Source organism: Lacerta agilis, chromosome 6, assembly GCF_009819535.1.
Source record: "Lacerta agilis isolate rLacAgi1 chromosome 6, rLacAgi1.pri, whole genome shotgun sequence".
Classification (NCBI taxonomy): Eukaryota; Metazoa; Chordata; class Lepidosauria; order Squamata; family Lacertidae; genus Lacerta; species Lacerta agilis.
This window is the reverse complement of record NC_046317.1, coordinates 44,450,764-44,474,690: the sequence shown is the minus strand read 5'-3', so window position 1 is coordinate 44,474,690 and position 23,927 is coordinate 44,450,764. Positions and strand designations below refer to the sequence as shown.

Below are 23,927 nucleotides of genomic sequence, written 5' to 3'. Positions count from 1 at the left end.
CCACCTTACCAATCAACAAAATTCTGCAGCATTTTTGCCACAGCTACATATAGTATTGGAAATTTTATTATGTATTTTGTGTTTTTTATATTGTAATATTATATTGCAAACTGCCCTGAGACCTACAGATGAAGGGTGATCTATAAATTAAATAATTTCACCCATACAGTTTCGATTTCCAACAGATAGCACAGGGTACCCGACAAAAGAACAAAATAAAAAAATAAATTCCCTAATTTTGTGTATTTGTGATCACAGGACACCAGTCTATATTGGACTGTTGCAAGCATGTACACACCTTCATCTTCCACAAGTCATGCAATATCTCAAAATTGTCCCAGTAGACAGATAAACATGCAAACGTGGTTTGTTTTTGTTTTACCTGTCTGTTAGCTTCGATGTAAAGCCCAAGAGTGTTTACTCGGTAGCACAGCCCATCTTTCATTATGTGAACATAACAACGAACTTTCCCTTCATGGAATGCTTCCTTCATATCTCCTCTCCTATTGTTCCAACAAAGGTTGTCTGTGCCCAATTCAAACAGGCTATCCTCCTTCAAGAAGCTATAGATGTCTGTACAATATACAAAAGCCATAAAAATGAGATCTGAGTGAACATCACATAATATTTTGAAACCATTACTTGAGAAACCATACAGCACATTTTCACATGCATATTTTTGTGTGCTGTACAAAATCCCATTAGTGAGTGAACGAAAGTGGATGTGGCTCTCACATACATGCACAAATATACAGGATATTTAGTCCCCCCATCAATTGATCTGTGCACTTCAGCTGAAGTAGGTGGGGTTGTCTATAATTAAGCAGTACATAAGCTGTCTAAATACACACACAGAGAGACATATACATACATACATACATACATACATACATACTCTTTTTTGAACTAACCTAGTGGTTTCTGGTCTTTTTTCCTTTGGTCATGCTCTTTGTTGTTTTGTTCCTGTTGCAATGGTGCAGGACATGAAAACTGCTTCCTAACCAAGTATGGAATCAGCTCACTTCGGATTGATGTAAATGACCTGGGGAAGTTAAAACAACAACATACAGATATTAAATCTGGAAACACTTGGAGAAAAACAGGTTGCTTATCTATAACTGATATTCAAGTGGTTACCTTTGCATTCGTGCCATTGGATTGGAAACCCGAGCAGAGCATTTGCAGAACCTTCTCGAGCTTTAAACTGTGAGCAAGTAGACATGCACTTTGGTTTTGACTTCTGTACAGCACCGAGCACATATTAGATTCTTCATAAATAATACAGAAAGATGACACAAGCCAGTAAGCTGGTGCTCCTGTCCCTTCTCCTGAGACAGAGAGAATTAGATTTGGAAAAGAACATTCTAATGCTCATTACCTTCCATGCAGCCTCCTTATACCAACCAACAAAGAAGACACACCAGGAGCAGGGAAGGAGAGTGGGTTAATACAAAACCTATATTCTTCTAATATTTGCCAAGTCAAACTTAATACTAAAGGCCACCTTTCGTCAGATATCCTTAATATGAAAGGGGTAAAACAAGGGTGTATTCTTGCCCCCTTTCTATTTAACTTATTTTTATCAGACCTCCAAGATCACCTCCAAAAAATAGAATCACACACTCCCAAACTTAATAAGAAACCAGTTCCTCTTTTATTATATGCAGATGACGCTGCTTTATTATCACTAACGAGCCTGGGCCTGAAACGTCTCATATGTTCTTATACTATACAGATGACCACTTGAAGAACACCGGGGGTAAGATAAGCAAGTTGTTTTTCTTCTTTGAGGTCTCTGTATAGCCTCACGACTGGGCAAATGGTAAATAACCAGATCAGATCAGCAGGTCTTGGGACTGAAACCCAAGTACTTACAATACTTCAGCTAGAGTAGGAGAAGCCAAAGCAGAGATGGCAGACTTGGCAATCACAATGCCTTTGCCAACGTGTTACTGTGGCTGCTTCTGTCCACCAGAAATCAATTTATTTGAACATTTTATATACTGCTTAACTACAATGATATTCTAAGCTATGCACAAGAAACTTAATTTAATGCAAATAAAAATCAAGTATGTGGAAGGGGCAAAGAGCTTTGTCTCCTGTGAGTGTTTGCAAGTCTTCTTGGTGGCATGTTCAGTCTTAGGCAAGAGGTCTTAGTCATCAGAAGCCAATTGGACAGTGGGGTCAGAAGCAGGGTTGGAAGGTGCTAGAACAGAGACTGTTTATACTGCTTCCCTGGAAAGTCCCCCCACCAATTCAGCAGAGGAGGCCTTTACCAAAAGCATATAGGCTAAAATGATAGATTTCCTTAGCAACAGTGCTCAATCTTGTGCTCCTCAACCAGACATATCGAGCAAATACCTTGCTTGTTCAGTGTGGGGGTATTCCTTCCACATCTGAGGTACTGTGACCTACTGTGTCACAGGTGTTGGGCTGGTGGTAAAAAAAATGATTTTTGCAAAATACAAAAAGCCAATTAACTGAAAATACTAAGAAAATGAAAGAAAGATGAGTAATATCACTGAGCTCATAGAGGACTCTCAGATAAAGTTCTGTGTTATGTTGCAATGATCAGAAAAGAACTGAGGAAGGCACCACTTTGCCCCTTGGGACAAATGCATGAAAGGCCTGGCTGAACTGTGGTTCTGACCAGTTGTTCTTAGGCTGCAACTGTCCTCAGCCACAGCCAAAGGGTTAGGGGTGATGGGAGCTGCTGTCCAATAATATCTGGAGGACTACAAATCAGCCAGTCCTGCTTTAGAAAGTTCCAGAGATGCTCTGAGGGGCACAGGCACAACAAGCCCTGTCCCACTCCACATTCACAACATAAAACATTAGCCATGTCAGTTGTGTTTTTAAAAAAAACTCTGGGTAAAATTAGAATCTAAATAGTTATGTTCTGAAAATATTGTTGGTACCAAGCAGCTTTCACTCAGCAGGTGTTCCTTTTTATAATCTTATCATGGTTTCAGACAAACAATTTAGTGGTGAAAGGATTAAAACAATTTTTGTGGCATTCTAGATTTCTCTTCTATGTTTGTAACTAGGACACCTGGGACTGATTTGCTGCCTCCTTGTATGTTCCAGCAGTGCTGACTTATTTGCCTCACGAAATGAGGATAAGAGGCTAACTCTGCTTGTTTAAAATTGCAAGCTCTTGGACCACACATGGTTCTTTCCTTAGGGAGGAAAACAGGCATTGCTTCTAGGTTGGGACATAGCAAAGATGAAGATCATAGAAATAAATCATGGAGAGTGAGCTATTTCACATGTTGAATGGATTCTTAAAAAGATGCAGCATATGCACTAAGAACAATCCTGTGGTAGTTGGTCTTCTCACAGTACCATATGTATGACACTTTCTCAAACATGGAAATTGTTTGTAGTGTTGGAAAATGTGTATAGTGTAATATATGAAGTGAAATGAGAGGGATGTGAACACCTCAGGTTCATACATCAGGAAGCCATGGTGGTATTTGCTTCCTGATGTGTACAAGCCACCCATCATATATTACAAGACACACATTTTTTCCTACTCAGAGATGATGTTTGAAAAGTAATATGCAAAATGGCCTTGAGACATAGAGGAGTTGGATTAGGTTTGAAGCCAGAGTTGATTTTTTTCCATCTCTGACTTCCATGGGATATTTCAGCTTTCATCCCCAGACCTACTGTAAAGATTAAACCCAGCATTTTCCTGGCATTGGTACCACTGAGGTTTTCAACCAAAGTTTCATAATTGTACCCTATAAATTTTTAGGCACTGCTTGTGGAGCAATCTGAAGTATCTAAACATAATTATATTATTTTGTCATAATTTTACCCTCCTCTGTGCATTGTATTTTGCAATCTGTCCTTAATGTCTGAAATAATCACAGAGCTTAAAGTGGCTATAATCAAGAACTAATGAATAACTCTTCATTCTTGAATCACAGCATCTCTCCCTGCTGTTTAGTCTGAGTGCACCATAGTTCCTCCCCCACTGCCCTGCCTTCTTCCATGCATGTGGGTATGCAGATGGGCAGTTTACTAGCTTAAAATATTTACATGCAGCTGTGCCATTCAGCAATGATTTCCTGCTTGGGTTTTATGCTGAGTCCAAAACTGACAGTCCTGTGTTTCTCTCAGAGGCTGACCAGAGCATTTATGGGATCCATTACATATAAAATTGCTGTGTTTGGCAGAGGCCAACATTGTCTGATGCAATGTTGCCCAGCAGGGCATTAAAGAGATGGAAATGGGAAGATGGCAAAGCTGTGCTTGGTTGTGATCATTGCATTCCTGGCTTGACAAACACTTGTCTCAGGATGCTTCTACCTAGCATTATATTGCCCTTTAAAAATAAAAATAGGGGTGTATGTGATAAGCAGCATTATCTCTAGCTTGGCACTATCAACCTGCTTTCTTATTACCACACTTTTTGTAGGAAAAAAATAATCACATGTGAATGCAGGTCATTCGGTGCTGCTTAAGCAGGGCTTATTGTGGATTGTCCCAGGGTCTAATGCTTTTGGAAGGTATTGTTTTATTAGCAGAAAGGCAGTGAGCAATAAAGCCTTTGGAATTTTCTTTAAGGCTTTTGCCAACACTAGTGACGGCGTGAGAATCTTACATGGAAGTCTGCCGGTCAATGTGGCAAATTAATATGGAGCTGGAGCAAGAAGGAAGGGAAAGGCAGGAGGATTAACACTAATAGAGGCCAATCAGAAGGAAGATGGGAAGAACCAAAGTGGCCCACCTTGATTCTTCAGGTAAGAGAGATGCAGCAGCTGCCTGCTCAGATTATAACAAAGGTGCCATCTGCACTATACATTTAAAGCAGCATCATACCACTTAAAACAGTCATGGCTCCCAAGCATCTTGGGAACTGTAGTTAGTTGAAGATGCTGTGAGCTCTGATAACTGTAGCTTCTTGAAGGGAATAGCAGTCCTCTAACAATTCTCATCACTCTCTGCAGATGGGGCGTAAGAAGAGGTAAACTGATAAAACCCAGATATTTTCCCTCTTCTCCTGGATCCTATAGCTTCCCCAAAAGCCTCCAAGTGATTGAATTGTACTGTCTGATCCACATACAGAAAATAATTCAACTTGCAGTCATGTCAGCTGAAGCCTGCAGAACTCTGCAGGAGGAGGAATATAGTGAAGCAGAACAGAGGCAGGCAACTTACACACTGATGGCTGAAACAGGACTCCCCAGCAGCATAAAAATCTCATTTGAAAAATGTGGGGTTTGGCATTATTGCCACGGACAAAGTCTCATGCAAAAGTTTAACTGAATAAGAAAAACAAACTGCATGCAAAATCTGTTGATTTCTAAGATGAATCTAAAACAATTCTGGGGTTGACTTTTTATTTTGAGGGCTAAGATTTTTAGGACGAGGGTAATGCACACATGTCCACCAAATGAACACCTACACTTCATTGCACAGGAAGCTTCATGAATGTTTTCATGGAAGGGATGAAATTTCCATTATCCAAATAAAATATGTAAAATTAGCCACAGGCCTACAGCTTACAATATATTTATAAAAAGTCGTTCATGCAGAGCAAGATTCCCGCCTCTGCAGAACAGGATCCCAAGAACTGGCGTTTAGCAAAACACACCCTAAATCCTGAAAAATATTTGACAACGCTGTTAGTAACAAAATCTGGCCCACTGTCATGCCAAAAAGCAACAAAACCAGCTACTCCAAAATCATGTCATACAGATAATTCTTGGATGGTCTCCTCTGCCTCCTTGTCCTCAAAATGGTGCTCTTTGGCCTGACCCCCGGCAGGGATGGACACAGCCATTGCTTATACTTCCTTGTACTGTTTCTTGCTTGCTTGAGATGTTTTTACTACAAGTGTCACTCCCATTTCACTGGCTGTCATTCATTTTTATTTTCTGTGTTTAAAGTTAAACACCATAAAACAGTATTAATGAGTATTAGCATTTTAATAGCGCCTCGTGTGTTTTTTTAATACTGATCTGTGATGAAGTGTGAAATCTTTTATTGTTGCCAGCCCCCACCTGTGAAATCTGCTATCCTTTCTTTAGCACTGCTTACATGGTGGGAGTGTTGCCCTCCTCATTAAGAAGAGCAACCCCATCACTTATTTTCTCAGGTATAATAGTAGTTACAAAGACAAAAGCAACAGAGCAGAATTGTTCCTTTAATTTCAGGGTCCCCCTGACTGATTGCTTCATTTGAAGGTTTGTTGAGACTGTAGGTAGGGTTTCTTAACATACTGAGGGATTAAGCCTAAACAATTATAAAGTTACTTCCCTGGAGCGTTTGAAAAGAGCTCTTTGGTTCTTGGCTCAGTTCCTCTGTTGCCTCCCTCCCACTTTTTAGTATCTTTCTACTATTAATATCTGCCACTGCTTTGCCTTCGCCTCTCAAGCCAGCTGCACCTCCTATGGGAAGTTCACCTGACACTTCTAGAGAGCTGTGACTTGATATTCCTCTGGTCTGTCTTTTACACCACCATCTGGTAATATCTGGTTAGAATTTAAGCAGAGATTTGGCTAGGTCTCCTACCTCTATTATGACCAGGAAATTCATATTGATCTTAATAGGAATAGACCAGTGTTACACCTATAGCAGTATGGGTTTCTAACCAACAGATGCTTGTCAAGTAAGTATTAATCCCGCCAATTCAGTCCTGATGAGTTTTGCAGATTCAAAAAAATAAGAAAGATGTAAGGGAGGGGGGCAGAGGAAGGGAGGGAGGGACAAAAAAGTAAAGAGGACAGAAGAAAGAGAAAAGTTAATTATGAACCCTGTTGGTACATAGTTCATGGTTCTCATCGTTTTAAGGGATAAAGCCAAATAACGTTTAAAAATGCCGTGTAAACCAGGCGCACTCTTGTTGGATCTCAACATTATTTTCTCCTGATCCTTTGATGGAGATTAAAAATTTCCATGTGAATACAAATAATGAAACAACAGTTACTTGGAGGTTTCCCCCCAGCTCTCTAATTCTCCAAACTAGAGCAACCAGTCACAATTCCCCTCCCCCCTCAATCCCCACTGCTTTAAAGAAAAAAAAAAGTCAACTCACTTTGAAGAAAAAAGACAAAATAATGCCAAGAACAGGGGGATTAGGGAAATGATATTTATATCATGGACCAAATTAAAATGTCAATGCAGGAGGCGGGCAAACAGCCCCTACCATATATACACACCAAACATGTCTCTTCAAGGGAAGGGAAAAGAGATTTGAAAAGAGTTAATGCAGCCCCCAGTTAATACCACCTGCCTCAGACTCAACACTCCTTAAAAGACAGGGTTTGGGTTGATTTCCCACAATATGGCTTTAGTGAGCACAATGGAAGAAGCCATTATTAGCTGCTTCTTTTTTTAACCTTCTTTACTCATTCACGTCTTTAAAACTTAGGAATTTCAGAGACATGCTAAGAATGCAGTGCTAGCAGATGTGTGTTATATGCAACAGTAGGGAAGATAAACATACATACAATTTTTGGCCTGAACTGTGTGTACATTATTTTGCTTCATGTCTTTCCATGCTCACAACTCCTGTTTGATCTCCTGGAAAAAACCAGCATCCACAAGTGTAGAGATTGCACTACTTTTCCATTCTACTGAAAAAAGTCACTCTGCAGTCTGAAAATAGATGGAAGGACCTCAAAGAAAATACAGGATGACAATGATGGATGGTGGTGCCATGAGGGTGTTTCATAAAAATTGAGTGAAGAAAGCATGGCAATTCCACAGTATATGTCTACTGTAGAAGCACTGGGTAAAATCTCTTATTTCCCTCATGCAGTGCTTATATTGCCACTGAAAGTGTCACGTGGCTGTGGTTACAAAATGATACGTTCATCTACTGTTGTGTACCTGTTATATTACTAGTGATTAGAGCTTAAGTCCAAGGACACAGATCAGTTTGATGACTTTCAGGGTCTCCATGCAGCTTGACAGCTCTATGCCATTGAATTTTATAATATGGAACAGGTACAGACAAATAATGTTTGGATAAAACATTATTTGGAGCCAGACTGGCTTCAGACTGGTTTGGGGCCTGAAACTGACTCAGTTGCTCTGGTTGACCTTTGTCGGGAGAGAGACAGGGTATGTATGACCATGTTGATTCTCCTTGACTTTTCAGCAGCTTTTGATACCATTAATCATGGTATCCTCCTAGACTACTTACAGAATTTGGAAGTTGGGAGCACTGTTTCATGGTGGTTCTGCTCTTATCTCTGAAAGCAATTTTAGAGCATAACACTGGATGACTTCTGTTTGGTTCCATGAAAGTTCTTCTGTGGTTGCCCAACAGGATTTGATCTTCTTGCCCAAGCTATTTAACAGCTATATGATGGAGTCATTAGAGGATCTGGGGTGAGGTGCCATCACTATGTTGATGACATCCAGTTCTCTCCGTTCCATCAGTGTCAGGAGATGAAGTCCAGATATTGAATATGTGCTTGGAATAATAAGCAGCATATGGACCGGACGAAAAAACTGAAGCTAAATCCAGGTAAGATTGAAGTGGTGTTTGCAGGTAATTCCCAGGTCTGGGACAAACAGCCTCTTCTGGATGGGGTTACTCATATTTTAATATATCAAGAAATCAAAGGATTCACATACAGTTCTATGAATCAAAATACTCACATACCTACAACACTCTGAAATGACAATTACAAAGATTGTTAAAATCTGACAGTATGCACATCTGAAAGCTAGAAATACAACGGAGACCAGCTAGGAAACACAGGCACCAGAGAAATCTAAGTAGCGCTGAGCAGAGAAAAATCTTCCTATGGAAGAGGTGGTGACTTCAGTGCCCTTGAAGTTTCATTCCCTTTCAGGTACTCTGCCTTCCCCCCTACTGCAGGACCACCCCCAACTCTGTAAATCTTCAGATTTAAGAGTTATTGAGATAAAATAAATGGTACTGTTTAAAATGTAGGGAAGTGTGAAGCAGTGGTCTCCTCATAAGTAGGAAGGAAAAACAACCACCGCCTATCATTCATTGCACATTTACTTAACAGACAAAACTTCATATTCCACATTATAACTTATTAGGACATACTTTTTGTTTCTATTTTGATTACTAGGAATATTGCAATTTGCTCAGTTTCTTCTGAACAAATTTGTTTCTTTATGCATTTTAATCACAAGGAAAGTATTCATTATACAACCTGATTTTTACAGGGGGGGGGGGGGAATACATTCCAGCCATACGGCTGACGTGTTCTCTATTAGGTGTCCACAGAGCAAGCTCTGTTTTGCAGCCATCTTTTCGGCATGCGAGAAGAGAGAGAAAGAGAGAGAGAAAGCATGCATTAAGCCAGGAGTTTGGCTCTGCCAGACCTCCCTCACAGTCTGTAGGCCTTGCCAGGAAACACAGGTGACAGTGTGAATGATAAAAAGGCATTGAGAGGGGAAAGCAAAGCTATGGGCTGGTTTAGTCTGGGCAGCATCTTAATGTAAACCTGCAGGGGCCTCTGTGTACAACATACCACAAAGCAAATCAAGCAGAAGTGTATGGACAAAATATACCCTCATCAACTGAAGCAGTTTCCCACCCCTGGTAATCTCAGTATTCTTCATAGGAGGTACAGGGCACATTTCAACTTTTCCTTAGCAGAAAGACTTTCAAACTGTAGTTGAGGTTGGAGAAGCGATCTTTTCTGGAACACTTTTCCAGAGAAAGGCAGGTCTGGAGGGCTGGCTGAAGGAAGAGGAAGGGGAACTACAGAGGAAGTGGTTTATCAAAATGCAGGGTTTTTCAACCATTTATAGTTGTTTTTTAAATTCCTGTTTTTCAGAAGCACTAAAGGTGACAATTTAGCTAGTCTGAATACAAGCCAGCCAAGAGCTTCAGCTGGAATGTAACAAGTTTTTCAGCAGAGCACAGTAACCACGTTACTCAGTGAACTGCTCCACGCATAGCTGTTGAATCTCACTAAGGACAAATAAATAAAAAATTTGACAAAATAAGACAAAACTAATTCATCCGTTTTAAATTCTAGTTTGGTTTATTTAAGAATATATATAGGAAGGTAGGTTACTTAAGAGGAAGTTGTGCAGAGGCCTCCTCAAATCATCCTTTTGTGATAGGTGCCTGGTTCTATTTTGCTCTCCTTCTTGTTCAGTCAATGCATGCCTTTCCCCCTCAGAATCAGGCTCAAAGGTTCATTTTACTAAATAATTGCCTACCTTAGCTGTGGAGTAGATGAGTGCCAGTGTGGTATAATGGGCTCAGACCTTAAGCCAGTCACTATCTATTGGTCTAGCTTACCTTACAGGGTTACTGGGAGGATAAAATGGGGAAGAACTGTATCCAGCACTCTTTGCTCCTTGGAGGCAGGTGGTGGGAGAGGTTAACTGTAATAATGAATGAAAACCAACCAATGCAAGTTGAATTTAGATAAATGGCAACTGGTTGGTCTGGTGATATAGGAAGGTGTGGAACTTCCTGCTACAGATGATATCCAGCCCCCCATGTCCTGTTCTGCTGGGAGTCATGAGGACTAGAACCAGAAATTTATTCATTTCATAATTTTCTATCTTTCCTCTTTCACCAAAGAGATTCAATGGGGCTTACGAACAATATTAAGAACAAAATTTAAATGGACACAAAAATAATCCCTAAAAGTACCCCTACAAGCATTCAGATTAATACATTAAGAACAAGTTTAATAAATTCCAAAAGCACAAAAGTAAGCAAAACTGATCCAGCAAAACTAAAAACATTAACCAAATTCATTTTTTAAAGCCAAGTTTTGGCTTATCGTACTAATCAATAGAGTAAGGGTTCCCAATGGATCTTGCACAGCAAGGGATTCTATAGGGTAGGTGGCACAACAGAAAAGGCCCTACTCATAGCTAACACCAGCTTCATCTCCCAAGGTTGAGGGATCTGAATCAAAGCCCTATATGACACTCAGTATGTGCAGGGAGGAACATTTTGAATAAGACACTTTCCAAAGCATACCGGCTCCAAGCTACATTTAAGACCAGCACCTTGAGTTGAGCCCAGAAAATCACATAGAACCCACATGACAAAACCAGAGTGCCAAGCTCCTGCCAGCATTCTACATGCAGTATTCTGCAAAAACTGAAGCTTCCAAACATTTTTCAAGGACAGTTCCACATAGAACATATTACAGCAGCCTAATCTGGAGGTCACTACAAAATGCAAAGTCTGCCTTTCTCACAAATGGCTGTAGAATATTCAAAAGCACAACGGAACATTCTCCCTCTCTCTCCACAGCCCCCACCGCCCCCCAAACCTGTTTTAGGGGTTCTTGCAACAATTTGGAGCAGATTTGTGGAGAGTGCAGGGTATGCACAGCAGGAGGAAAGTCCTGTTGTGCAAGAGGAAATCCTTGCACTGATGAGATGTGGGTAGTTGAATACAGTATTGCCCCTGTCCTTTTACCATTCAAGTGCATTGTACTGAAGGGAACATCCTGCATGTAGATGGATTTTTGAAGCTGACCTCTCTTCCTTGGCTGGCTTTTTCATGAACAAGTTAAGGTTTAGTAAACTATTATCTCTGCTGTATCACTTAGCAGCAATTTTTACTGATTTTCATTCTATCCCACTCACACCAGCTTTTTTAAAAGTAAAAAATAGAGTTGCATTCCTGAAGTTTCCTAAATCCAGACATTTGGCTTCCAAGGTGATGAGAGACACTGAAGTACACAACCTATCTCATTTACGGTAGTGACTACAGCAAGTGGTAATAAAAGTGAGGGTCCTTGGGCTCAACTATGGGCTGCTCCTGATTTTAACGCAAATGCGCCGACTTTTTCCTACAAAGACTGTTCTAGCCAGGATTGCTCTCTTCTTCCATAAATGGTTGTTTTGCTTCCTCTCAGTGGGTGGTCTCAGTTTCATAGAAGAAACACCACAAGTTAAAGAATACAGGATGTATCAAAGATGTGCAAGGTTATCCAGGATGGGGTGGGATTTGCAGATGCACAAAACAATATACACACAGAAGATACACACAAAAGGAATGGAAATATGTTAATTTTGTTAACAAGGAAGCCCCAATAGATGCGAATTAAGAGAAAGCAGGCATGTATTAGGTTTCTCTAAGAAACCAGCAAGATTATTGGTTCAGTGTGGTATATCCCATCTTCTATTGCTACTGCTTTTGGGTGGGAAGTTATCAGTCATAAAAAATACACATTTTAGGGTTTGGATTTAATTTAAGTGTCTAAATAGCTTGCTTTGGTCTTGTCAGATACAGTTAACTGTCAAGCATTTATGCTGAACAAACTTCCCTCTCATTTGATATGTTCAGCTAGCAGAAGTCCTGTGGTAACTTCTTAATTGGTTTTAAACCAATGAGCCTTCCCTATTGGACTGATATCACACATGGCACCAGTGGACAACTAATTTTAGATAGACTTGGTGGCCAGTGAACCTTTTGTCAATATGATCAATGTCGTTTCTTGTTGTTGCTGTCTTTATAGTGATTCAGTGCAATTCCTTGCAACTATGCAATCAGTACCAATGTTTCAGGAAAACTCAGTTTAAAAGTTAATGGTTAAAAGAAAATAGCCATCACTAAAAAGCAGCCCTGACACCAGCTGTATCTCTGAAACACAGCAGAAGGTCAAGAACAAACAAGAGCACCTCTGCGGTTCTCCTGCAATTCAGAAATGGAAAGGGGCTGTGGACTCCTGCAGGCCTTCTCTGCACCTGCCATGCAGCTGGAGTTCCATCCACCTGAGGCACAGGCACAAAAATGGGCCAATGGAGAGGACAAAGGCTTGTTTTAGCTCTTTGCTGGCACCAAGCAAGCAAATTGCAACCTCCCCCCCCCCAATCTTTGGGGCTGGAATCATTCCTCCACCTTTGTAGCTCTGGTCCTGGGAGGAAGCTTCTGGCTTCTCTCGTTCACCAGAGCCCAGTTGATTTTTCATCAGGTGAGGGCTAAAAGCAAGATTGCTGAACACAGTGTCTCACCAGAAGTGCTTTCTTCCACTAATAGTGTGCAGGGGTGATACACAGACAGGGTTGTATTCAACATATCACTAAGCAAATCATTCTCTCCCTTTCCTCCCCCAATGTGCCTCCTAAAACTGTTCTGAGTTCCCCCCCCCAACCCTCCAAAGCAGATTTGGGGATTGTGTGGCATAAAGGGGCATTTGTATCTGACACTGTCACTACAGGGTTGGCATAGGCAATGGAATAGATTAACCTAAGGAACAGAGGTTGGGCAGAAAATACTGCAGCTGCTAGAATGGGAAAAGCTTAAGGGTTTGTTATTGTTTGTTGTGTTATTGGTTTTTTAAGAGAAGAGGAGTTTAGGAAGCATTCAAACCCAATCACAGCAATTAAATGGGGTTGGGAATCATAAAAGTATCTTCTCTCTGCCCACCCACCCCCTTCCAACAGTGGAAGAATCTCTGAACAGAAAACCCCACCTTAAGCATTCCACATAATTTCTAATGTGATTATTAAAACACTTTAAAATGCACATGTGATTTAGACTCCAGACCTCTTTCCTTACCTGTTCTCTACAAGGAAGTCTACCACACATTTCTTCAAGCAGTACAGATGAGCATCCATCAGTCCTGTCCTAATGTGCATTTTAGAATGCCTGGAAAGGGAATGAAAGAGAGTGAAGTTATTCGGCTCTGCATTCCACAGCCATTTTAAGAGCTCCACTTTAAAATCACTACATGGTAAAACTTTACAAGAGACATCTGTGTTCCCAAACCCTTGCTGTGGAATTAGTAGGGAGGTGAATGTTGATGGCTTCCATGACTAGACTGTGTCATACAAACATACACCTGTTGATCCAGTTTGCCATTGACCTTATTCCATAAGTGCTGTAGGCTCCAGCAAAAGCATAGGCCACAATAAACCCAATAGTCTTTGAAGATGCCACAAGACTATTTGATAAGGAGGTTGTTGCTGGTGGCTGTTGTTGGTGGCTGTTATTTTACCTCTAATATAATAGGTATTCTTCATGGGTGTTTTGCATATATTTTCTTTATTTTTTATTAAATGCAGAAACCAAGTTAATATGAACTGTAGTAAGATTTCATGTTAGGTATACCAACATCACTTTGCTTGTTATTTCTATAGAAACAATAATTTTCTCATATAGTATATGGGATTTCCCCCATATGAATACATTTTAAATCAGGGTTTGTTTCTTCTTAAGAGATGGTATTACAAATGTTGGTGTTGGTGGCATCCCTCTGTCTTGAGAGACAATGGAGTGCACCTCTGGAAGTGAAGCCAAACCACTGCATTAGCAGCACCAAAGTGACCTCCTGGGGGCACAAGTCTGGGAATTGTGTATGGTGGTTTTGAGCTGCGCACACAACGTGGACAAGAGATCATGACATGCAGAGGAAAAACATGAAACCTAGGAATTTTTTGTTTGTTTGTTTTTTTTGCTAATGACCTGCATCATCACTTTAAATTCTGCTTGAACTGCAAATGTTTTTAACACAGATAACTCAATCAAAGCAAAAGTAAAATATTACATAGTGCTTCATGTTCAGTCCTGTCTTCTGCATGTAAAAGGAAACATGTACTGTAAAGAAACTAGAATCATACAGTTTGACACTGACTTCTGAAACCAGGCTTACCCAATGAAGCAACATAATCAGGGTCAAAATCTAACCACGAGGGTCAAAGCAGAATATACAATCGGTGCATCTTGAATGAGGCAAGATGATAGTTCCAGTTTTGCTCTCTCAGCAATTCTGCTACTTACATCCATGGGAAAGGACTCTATAGCACAGTCCTATGCAGTGCTTTTTTCTATAAAAAAATGTTTAGGGCTACTCTCATTTTGACTCAAGAAAATCATCATTTTATCGTTCAAATCAGGAAAAATACAGTAAATGGACAAAAATACAAAGATTCACAAAACATTTAGGGGTATGCATCCCCCCGCATCCCCCCAGAAAAAAAGCACTGGTCCTATGTATGTCTACCCAAAAGTCCCACTTCTGTGTTTAATTTTCATTGAGGTTTAGGGTAGATCCAACAAAGTCATTGTGTTAGAAGAATAACTTACTTCTCCCTTCCACGTGCCTTGCTACACCCAACCCAATCGGCTCCAAAAGTTTGGGGAAACCTCCAGATGAGATTTTAGGGAGTGCAGGGGGAACACAAGGCAGGAAAGGGTAGGGTAGTTCCATTGCAGAAACAGAAGTCATCCTGCTCACGTAATGATTTTGTAGGATACAATCCATAGTCCCAGGTAAGTGTACAAAGGATTGCACCTTTAGAGTGCAAACTTACACAAATTTACCTCTGAGTAAATTGCACTGAACAGAGTGGGACCTGCTTTTGAGTAGACGTGTTGTTAGTGAGACTTTTATACTTACTGAAAGTTCCCAGAAGCAAGGTTACTCATTCACTTCAATGGAAGATTGTATGTTGCTTTGACATGAGATAGGAGATTTCACTGAGTACACAAGGAACTTTGGACTGTAGCCAAAATATAGGCTTTTTATTATCTTCTGCTCAGAGAATTTGGGATAATTTATAATTGATTTCTGGATCAATACCTGTAGTATCCTTTGTATTTAATTCATTGGTTGAATTAAACGTTTCAGCCAAATGTGGCAACTACAGACACTGAAGAAATTGTTGGAAATGAAACTTCTTCTTTTCTCTTGTAAACTGGAGACAATGTGCTGGAGAATTTGGAATTCTCATATGTTGCCACCCCACACAGCTCTGCTCAAATCCAATGCAGCTGCAGGTCACATTTCAACAACAAAAAAATCCCATATGCATTCCACTAACAGCATAAAGCAGGAAACACCTCCCTCATTCAGGGTAGTACACCACAAAAATAACGAGGTTTTTGTTTATATCTGAGCTTTAAGAGAGCAATTCCAGAAACGGCAAGTTCCTACATGGTAGTATTGATTTAATTAGCCTGAATAGCACATTTTGTTTGCGTTAAAGACCTCCAACACATTTATTAAAATGGAGTCATAAATGTTAACTGCTTGCTCAACTACTTAAAGATGACCAAGTGCGGGGAAGATACTTCAAAACTCATTTCAAACTCCTTTATAAGCAAATGCAGCATGTTTTAAGGGAGTTCAAACTATATTTAATTAAAAAAATTACCCAGTCAGTCAATCAGATCATACAAATCTTGCAACCCTGCCAACAATCAAATACAAATTAAAGTCATGAAAGAATTTATGGAAGTACAAACCCTGAAGCACTGCAATTCTATTCCTGGCAAATACGAAAACCTTCTGTGTTAAAACAAATCTAGGCAGGATTAAAAGAATATTGCCCCATGGTGTTCAAAGAAGTATGGATCCTCAGAGTTTTGAGGCTAAATCTAGAACTAAACATATCAGAATAGAAAAAAAATTAATAGAATAATATTCAGGCCTCTTAATTACTCCCTAAATTATCAGTTTCCATCCTCTGACCCAACACAGTGAAACTAGAGCACCTACAAAACTGACTGATAAAGATTAGATTCCCATAAAACATGGAAACTCAACTTTCAAAGCAACAAGAGCCCTAAATTTAATTAACATTCAGTATCGTCACATATCTCTGTCTGAGACAGCCTCTCATGAGAGCACTAAATTCTTCCTTCCATGAGGCATGAGACAAAAGTAGCACCTTTGCCTTTTATAATTGTAGGGATGGTGAGAGGGACAGAGGGGGCTTTAGTCTTAGGGTGCAACTGTGTGTTTTAAAGACTAAAAGCATTTCTGTTAATTTCACTGAGGGATAGTGGGAGAGATATCCTTAGTGCTGGAAAATAGCTGGAAGCTGTACAAGGTAGGGCATAAGAAAAGCTGCAAAAGAATTTTGGGGATGACATAGAGTCATAGACAATAGAAAAGTCCATAAAAAACACAATGACAATCTTCTATTGGAAGACAAGACAAGGGGCAGGACCTAACAGTTTAAAAAATGGAGGGGGGAGAATCATTTCAATAAAGAATGAAAACCCATGTGCTGACTAATGGATTCAAAGCAGATGGAGGTGGAAGATTCCTTTTCAATGACTTTGCTTCTGTTTTAAGCAGTGCTTTTTCTTAAAAAAAAGTTTAGGGGGTACTCTCATTTTGACTCAAGAATATCACCATTTTATAGTTCAAATTGGGGAAAATAATTACGGTAAACGGACAAAAGTACTGTACAAAGATTCACAAAATGTTTAGGGGTATGTGTACCCCTAGAAAAAGCACTGTTTTTAAGAGGCAGAGACTTGAGCTCTGGACAGAGACTTGAACTATGGACAGAATATTGAGCAGTGGAGGACGGAAGTGGTACAAGGGATGAAAGTGCAAGAACACCAACATATGAATCTGCCATCAAGTTTATCTAATTTGGTCCTGTTCTTTATGGAATAAAATTAAGGATTCCTGGAAAAAAGCATCAGCCTTTACCTTTTTTACAAAGCATGCACAACAATGGTCCAGTAGCTATTCAAAAAGACATTTTTGAATATGGTGTTTCAGAAATGTAGAGAATTTAGGAATCTATTAAAAACTGCCATGTGGCCAAATACAATGGAACAAAAAGCTGGATAGGCATACATCAAGCACAAACAGTTAGTAGGTGATGGTGCTGCTTCTCACTCAACATCTTTCCAGTTTTAGAACTTGCAGGAATAATTCAAGAAGAGACTATATACACATTGCACTAATTATGTTAACATTAGCATGGAACATACTTGTGGTTAATAAACGAGTTATGAATAAATTTGAATATTTTGGGTGTACTGCATTGACAAACACAGGATGCTAGAGCTAAGCCTCCAGAATTATGTTTTACACAGTAAAAGTGGAATAGTGTCGCAACTGCTTCATGGAATATTTGTAGAAGAGGCGTGGAGTCCTGAAGTAGCAGCAGTGTTATATTCAGTGGCATTAGCACAATAGAAATATCTGAAATGAACTGAGACATCAGTGTCATGAAGGTGGCGATGGATAAACAGGGCAAATCTTCTTCTTCTGTGATTAATCAACATGCAAGGGGGGAGAGCAAGGATGACCATTCTAGTTCTGCCCCCATTGCTCTCTATGAGCTGGAGAGGGAACTTCTGCAGCAGGAAAACTTCTCAAGTGGGCTTCTTGCAAGATTTAGAACCACAGAAAATATGGGTTCTATATCATGCAGTGTCTAGATGAGTAGAGAAGGTTCCTTGCCACAGGAGTTACCCCTCCAATTCATGGAGGGAGATTGGGTGCTGGTGGGAGAAAGTTGCACATTTTATCTCACACTCCCCTCTTGCATCTTGTGGAGATGTAATCATCATCATCATCATCATCATCAAGTTGGAAGAGACCACAAGGGCCATCCAGTCCAACCCCCTGCCAAGCAGGAAACACCATCAAAGCATTCCTGACAGATGGCTGTCAAGCCTCTGCTTAAAGACCTCCAGAGAAGGAGACTCCACCACACTCCTTGGCAGCAAATTCCACTGCCGAACAGCTCTTACTGTCAGGAAGCAATAATTTATTTATTATTAAATTGCCCAACTTACTTGGGGGCATCTGGCTGGGTTTCCCCAGATGTAGAAGTAGAACACATGAATAGGATAGCAGAGTCAGTTACATGGGGTAAGGTAGTCACAGAACCATAACAGAGCTCAAACGTGAAGGATGAGCTGGTTCACATGACCTGCTAAGCCAAATCTTGGGCTTCACCAAAGTCCCTTCACCACTGAAAAAAAGACAGCAGTAAGGCTTTCCATCAAGAGAGATAACACAGACTGGGTTGAATGGGTTTCAAGGACAGAGGAGCTAACTGATCTGCTCTACAGCCATCTCTCTCTGGACCAATTCAGAAAATATGCAAAAGCACTGAAAAGAGGATACTTTTTCCACACTTCCAATTAGGACGACAACTGGTTTTCAATATCACCAGCTAAACATAGTGATATATTGCTATATCACGATATCTGAAACAAAGAAGGAAACACGCAGAGGTGAACAGGACAATGTCCTGGCAACTGCTACTACTTACGGTCCAAAACAGATAAATGTTGATATTATCAATCACCTCATGATCACTTTCATCAGCAGTCAAGTCAAAATGCAAGTTGGGTGGAACAATATGGAGGCAAGTTGCCAGGACATTGTCCTGCTTGCCTCTGTATAGTTCCATCCTTATTTCAGACATTGTGGTAGATGGCAGTGTTTAGCTGGTGAGTTATTGCAATGTTTAGCTGGTGATTTATCATGTTGAAAACCAGATATCACCTAGCCCTTACACACATTGTGATTCGCAATATGTTGCCAGCTCGAATATTATGAAACAATTATAATGATGTCAACTTCAAACCAGTTTTGGACAATAGATCGATATATCACCCAGCCCTGCTTTCAATTTAACTATCCAAGGCTAAGCAGAAACCTCCATATCTTCCTACAGTCTTCTGTGCATACTCCCCACAGGAGAAGTCCCCACTTTGAATATTATGCTAAAACAAAGGAAAAGGATGCAAGAGTCACCTGTGTCATCCTTTTTGGCACCTCTGAATAACACCAGGAGTAACTCTTTGATGAGAAGTGTTGCAGCATAGGGACTGGGACTGTATTCAGATTGGATTCATAAAACTCTTTCTACTGAAAGATGCTTTTATTCAGACACCTTGCAGAAAATATCCACACAAATTGCACTAATGCAAGTGATTCATGCACCTTAGGAGAGTGTCTTTCATCATAAGATTAGACTACTCTCTCTCACTACCTTCATCTCCGTCTCACATGGTCATAAAAATTCTTTCAGATGTGTGATGACTGAAGTTAAGGAACTGCCATAGGAAATAGGATTACAAGGCAAAACTTCTCCTTTGAGGGTTTTTGTCGGCTTTCTTCTACATTTCTACTCCAGACACTCAGTAGCTGACAAAACCTTTTATTTCTTATTTTTTTAAACTGAATGTTGTAGGTAGCAAGCCAAAATTGGTGGAATTATTAAGCCCAGATATAAAAATCCTTAAGTCAGTGCCTCTAAAATTGTAAAATAGGCTTTGAAACCTTAAGGTTTAAAAGCCTTTGTTATTTTTCCTCTGATTCCCAAGTCTTTAGCACAAGTTATTAAACTCACTTGTTTTTCTGAAAACAATTAAAGTTGTCATTCAATTTACAGGATTCTAATAAGAACCCAAAATATTCAGTTCTCCACAACTGTTCAGTTTTATCCACACTAGAAAGGAGTCACTTCACAGAACACACACACTATTCAAGACCCAGCAAACCCAAGCAGTGTGTTGGAAAATCAACCATGCTAAACACACACACCCATTGCCCACAACAGCCTTCCCCAACCTGTACTCAAAGTCACATCATCTCTGACCACTGGCCATGCTGGCAGGGGTTGATGGGAGTTTTAGTTCAGCAACAGCTGGAGGTTGCCTGTTCTCCACCCTGGCTTTAGTTCATCTTCAATGGTAAGCACTCACAACTCCCTACATTTTTCTTCTCAGTTTCCTCTTTTTAAGTAACAGGAGCCATGCAATTATAAGAATCCTACCCAGCTTCCAAAACGTCTCTTATCTTCATACACCAATGTACTTTTCACAACAGCTGTATCCTAGCACTCTATTATTAAGGAATAGGTATATCAAGCTGGTGGCGCTGTGGGTTAAACCACTGAGCCTAGGGCTTGCTGATCAGAAGGTCGGCGATTCGAATCCCCGCGACAGGGTGAGCTCCTGTTGCTTGGATCCTGCTCCTGCCAATCTAGCAGTTCGAAAGCACGTCAAAGTGCAAGTAGATTAATAGGTACTGCTCCAGCGGAAAGGTAAACGCCATTTCCGTGCACTGCTCTGCTTCGCCAGAAGCGGCTTAGTCATGCTGGCCAGATGGGCGGGGTATAAATAATAAATTATTATTATTATTATTATGACCCGGAAGCTGTACGCCGGCTCCCTCAGCCAGTAAAGCGAGATGAGCGCCACAACCCCAGAGTCGTCAATGACTGGACCTAATGGTCAGGGGTCCCTTTACCTTTATATCAAGCAGAGGCCGGAGAAGGAAAACAAGAACAGAACATGAAGGAATGCTCTGTCTTATTGTGCAGACAGATAGTGAGGGGGACCCCCCAAAATTAATAATAATGGAAAAACCCACAGAGCAATCTCTACATACAAACAGGTTAAAGAGCTTTGCCCAACACAGAATTTTAAATTCTGGCCTTCGGCATTCTCATTAAGTACACTTGGGGCTGAGAGGGTGAGCAAAAGTAAGACTGAAACACAGAAATGAAATAATTTTGACACAACCGCGCTCCAGTAGTCTGGCCATTAGGAGAAGAATGGAGCTGAATGTGGAAAGAATCCATTATTCTTTCAATAGCGTCTGGTGCAGCTAAATATGTGCTCACATATTCTCCTTCCTGAAAAGCTTAAAAAAAATTCAATAGCTGCTTCGCCTGGGAAAGAGGTGTTCACTGAAATGCTAACGCATGGACCAAGCACAGAGCAGTACTCTACCTGATGAACAATATGTTTCAAGTACTCTTAAAACCAAAGGCTGCAGGAGAAAAGGGAGTCTGAAGAGGTCCTGTTCTCAGGGGTTCTTTTTAAATATTCTATCTGGTGGCTGCCCTTCGGGTGCAATGTTCCAGCCACAACCCTAGCCCATTCTACTGCAAGAATTGAAAAATGGGGCCCCTCTGAAAATAATCAGGCTTGCTGAAAAGCCTTTCCTGGACAACTAGTTTTAATAATAATGCAAACAGAAATTGGCATTCCCCTCCACCTAGGTTCTAGCTGAATTTATAGTACCCCGAGATTCTGTTATTACTGTTCTATCTGGCCAAGACTCAGAGTTTCAAGTGGGGAGCTCAAAGATATTCAACAATGTTCAGTTTATTTGACCATAGCTTATCCAATGAGTGTGATGTTCAACTTCTAACACTTTAAAAATAAGTGATGCTTACAGCAGACACAATGCAAGGAATCTGATAGTCCCTGGATTATTATATCAATAACTGCTGTAGTATTTTAAAGCACATAAGCAGTTTTGGCATCTTTTCTTGGCCATCCTCACAATCCATTATGCACTTTAGCTAGTATTCAGTGGCAAGCAAAATTTTGCACCATTTTTATTCCAGTTTTATTGCAAATTCATTTAGTTGGGCATGTTTCACCCCACAATCAATTCCTATTTTTTGAGCAGCAGTTTGAAACTTCCCCCTTTCTTTTTCTTGGTTTTTAAAATGTTTTTCCTCAGTTTTCAGATGGCATCCCCTTTCCTTCTGCTCATCCTCAGAGTCACCATGAAATAGACACAAGATAATCCTATTGTACATGTGGGGAGCCAGAGATGAAAGGTAATGACTTGCCAATAATAGCTGAAACATATAGACAGTGGTCATGATCCAACAAGCTCCATCATATGCCCACCAGATTTCTCTCAGGAGCATTTGCAATCCACATGGTGTACACATTTCATACATAGTCCCAATACACTATTGCAACCAAGCTGAAGTGCATGATACTAAAGTGATTTAGAGTTCTCCAGCTTACATCTGCCTTCCCTTCTGTTTCCCATTGTGTCTATTTTTAGATTCTAAGCCTCTTAGGGTATGTACTTGTGAAATATACAGTTTGAGGAAAACACCATATTTATTTAAATTATTTATTGATACATTCATTTATTTAAATTATTCATACCCTACATTTTGGTATGCCTATCCTTCCAAGATGTCTTACAAGTAATCCAGATATAAAATTGTCATGGCTTTATTAATGTAGCAACTAACCACAACCTTCCCCACAGGATTATTGGTGGTAATAGGTCAGGGAGGAGGAAACAGAAGAGCCAATCCAGCTCTTCGCCTGTTTTGTTTCTCTCTCTCTCTCCTGGAAACATTCCCAAAGGGTAGCTGATAGTAGAACTGCCTATGGGGGGTGGGGCGGTGGCAGGGGGTGGGGGGTGGGGGAGAGAAGCAATACAGTCCTGCTAGAACATGTTTTTTCTTTGCTTACCTGCCTCTTTCATCTTCCTGCCTCCCACTTCTCAAATCCTTTGCATATGACAACTTGGGAGACCAGCTAGGGGAGGCCCCAAGGTGGTCTTTGCCTTCCTCCTTCTTTCTCTTCTTGAATCATTCTCCATAAATACATACATACTTTTTTCCTACACCCGGGTTATTATTGTGTGGAAATACTTGTTTTCACTTATGCTTCCATCTGACTAGCCTAGAACCAGAACCAGACCCTTGAAGTGGCTTGTCTAATTTCTTGCTCCCACAAAAGGCTTCCATGTTAGAGGCAGTGCATTCAGCAACTGGAGAGAACTTTCACCTTTCAATTGTTGACTATTTATGTTCCACAAGGCATGAAGATGGTGGCCACCAAACAGGGTAAAAGCTTATATTGTGTCTCAGTATTTTATTCCTTTCTCCAGTTACAGTACAACCTCTACTTACGATCATAATCCGTTCCGGAGGCCCGTCCGCTGGGCAAAACCGGATGCTAGTAGAGGCGCCATTGTGCACACGTGCATTCAGCGGCAGCGCACTTCTGCGCATGTGTAGAGGCAGCAGCCGCTTGTGTGCATGCACAGATGGCAGAAGCCGCTTCCACGCCATAGCTGTCAACTTTTCCCTTTTTTAAAAGGAAATTCCCTTATTCTGAATAGGATTCCTCGCAAGAAAAGGGAAAAGTTGACAGCTATGTTCCACGCATGCGCAAATCGCAGCAACCCCAGTGTTTACTTCCGGGTTTGCCGCGGTTGCAACTTGGAACGTCCGTGAGAAGAGGCGGATGTAAGTCGATGTTCCACTGTACTTGGCCTGTCAGGGAAACTAAAGAGAAATAATATTTGCACAGGCGCTCTCTCTCCTGTGCTATTTAATTTGCTGTTTCGACCTGCTGGTGCTGAGTTTCACCACAGTGAATAGCATTGGCCACGCACAACATTCCCTCAGCAGCCAGTGCAGTAAGTGTAGCAAATTGGCATTATGTAATTCCAGTTAGTTCA

The 23,927-nt window shown here is 40.6% G+C and overlaps 1 protein-coding gene across 2 annotated transcripts in view; it reads right to left on the bottom strand.

The window, feature by feature from the left end:
• EIF2B3 (eukaryotic translation initiation factor 2B subunit gamma) overlaps positions 1-23,927 on the bottom strand; it is a 78,014-nt gene that overhangs the window by 30,519 nt on the left and 23,568 nt on the right. For both annotated transcript variants that reach the window (XM_033152270.1, XM_033152271.1), the window contains exons 6-8: positions 13,487-13,576; positions 912-1,042; positions 383-573 (exon numbers count right to left, since the gene is read on the bottom strand). In XM_033152270.1, coding sequence (XP_033008161.1) covers positions 383-573; positions 912-1,042; positions 13,487-13,576 — 412 coding nt within the window. The remainder of the gene's footprint in view (positions 1-382; positions 574-911; positions 1,043-13,486; positions 13,577-23,927) is intronic.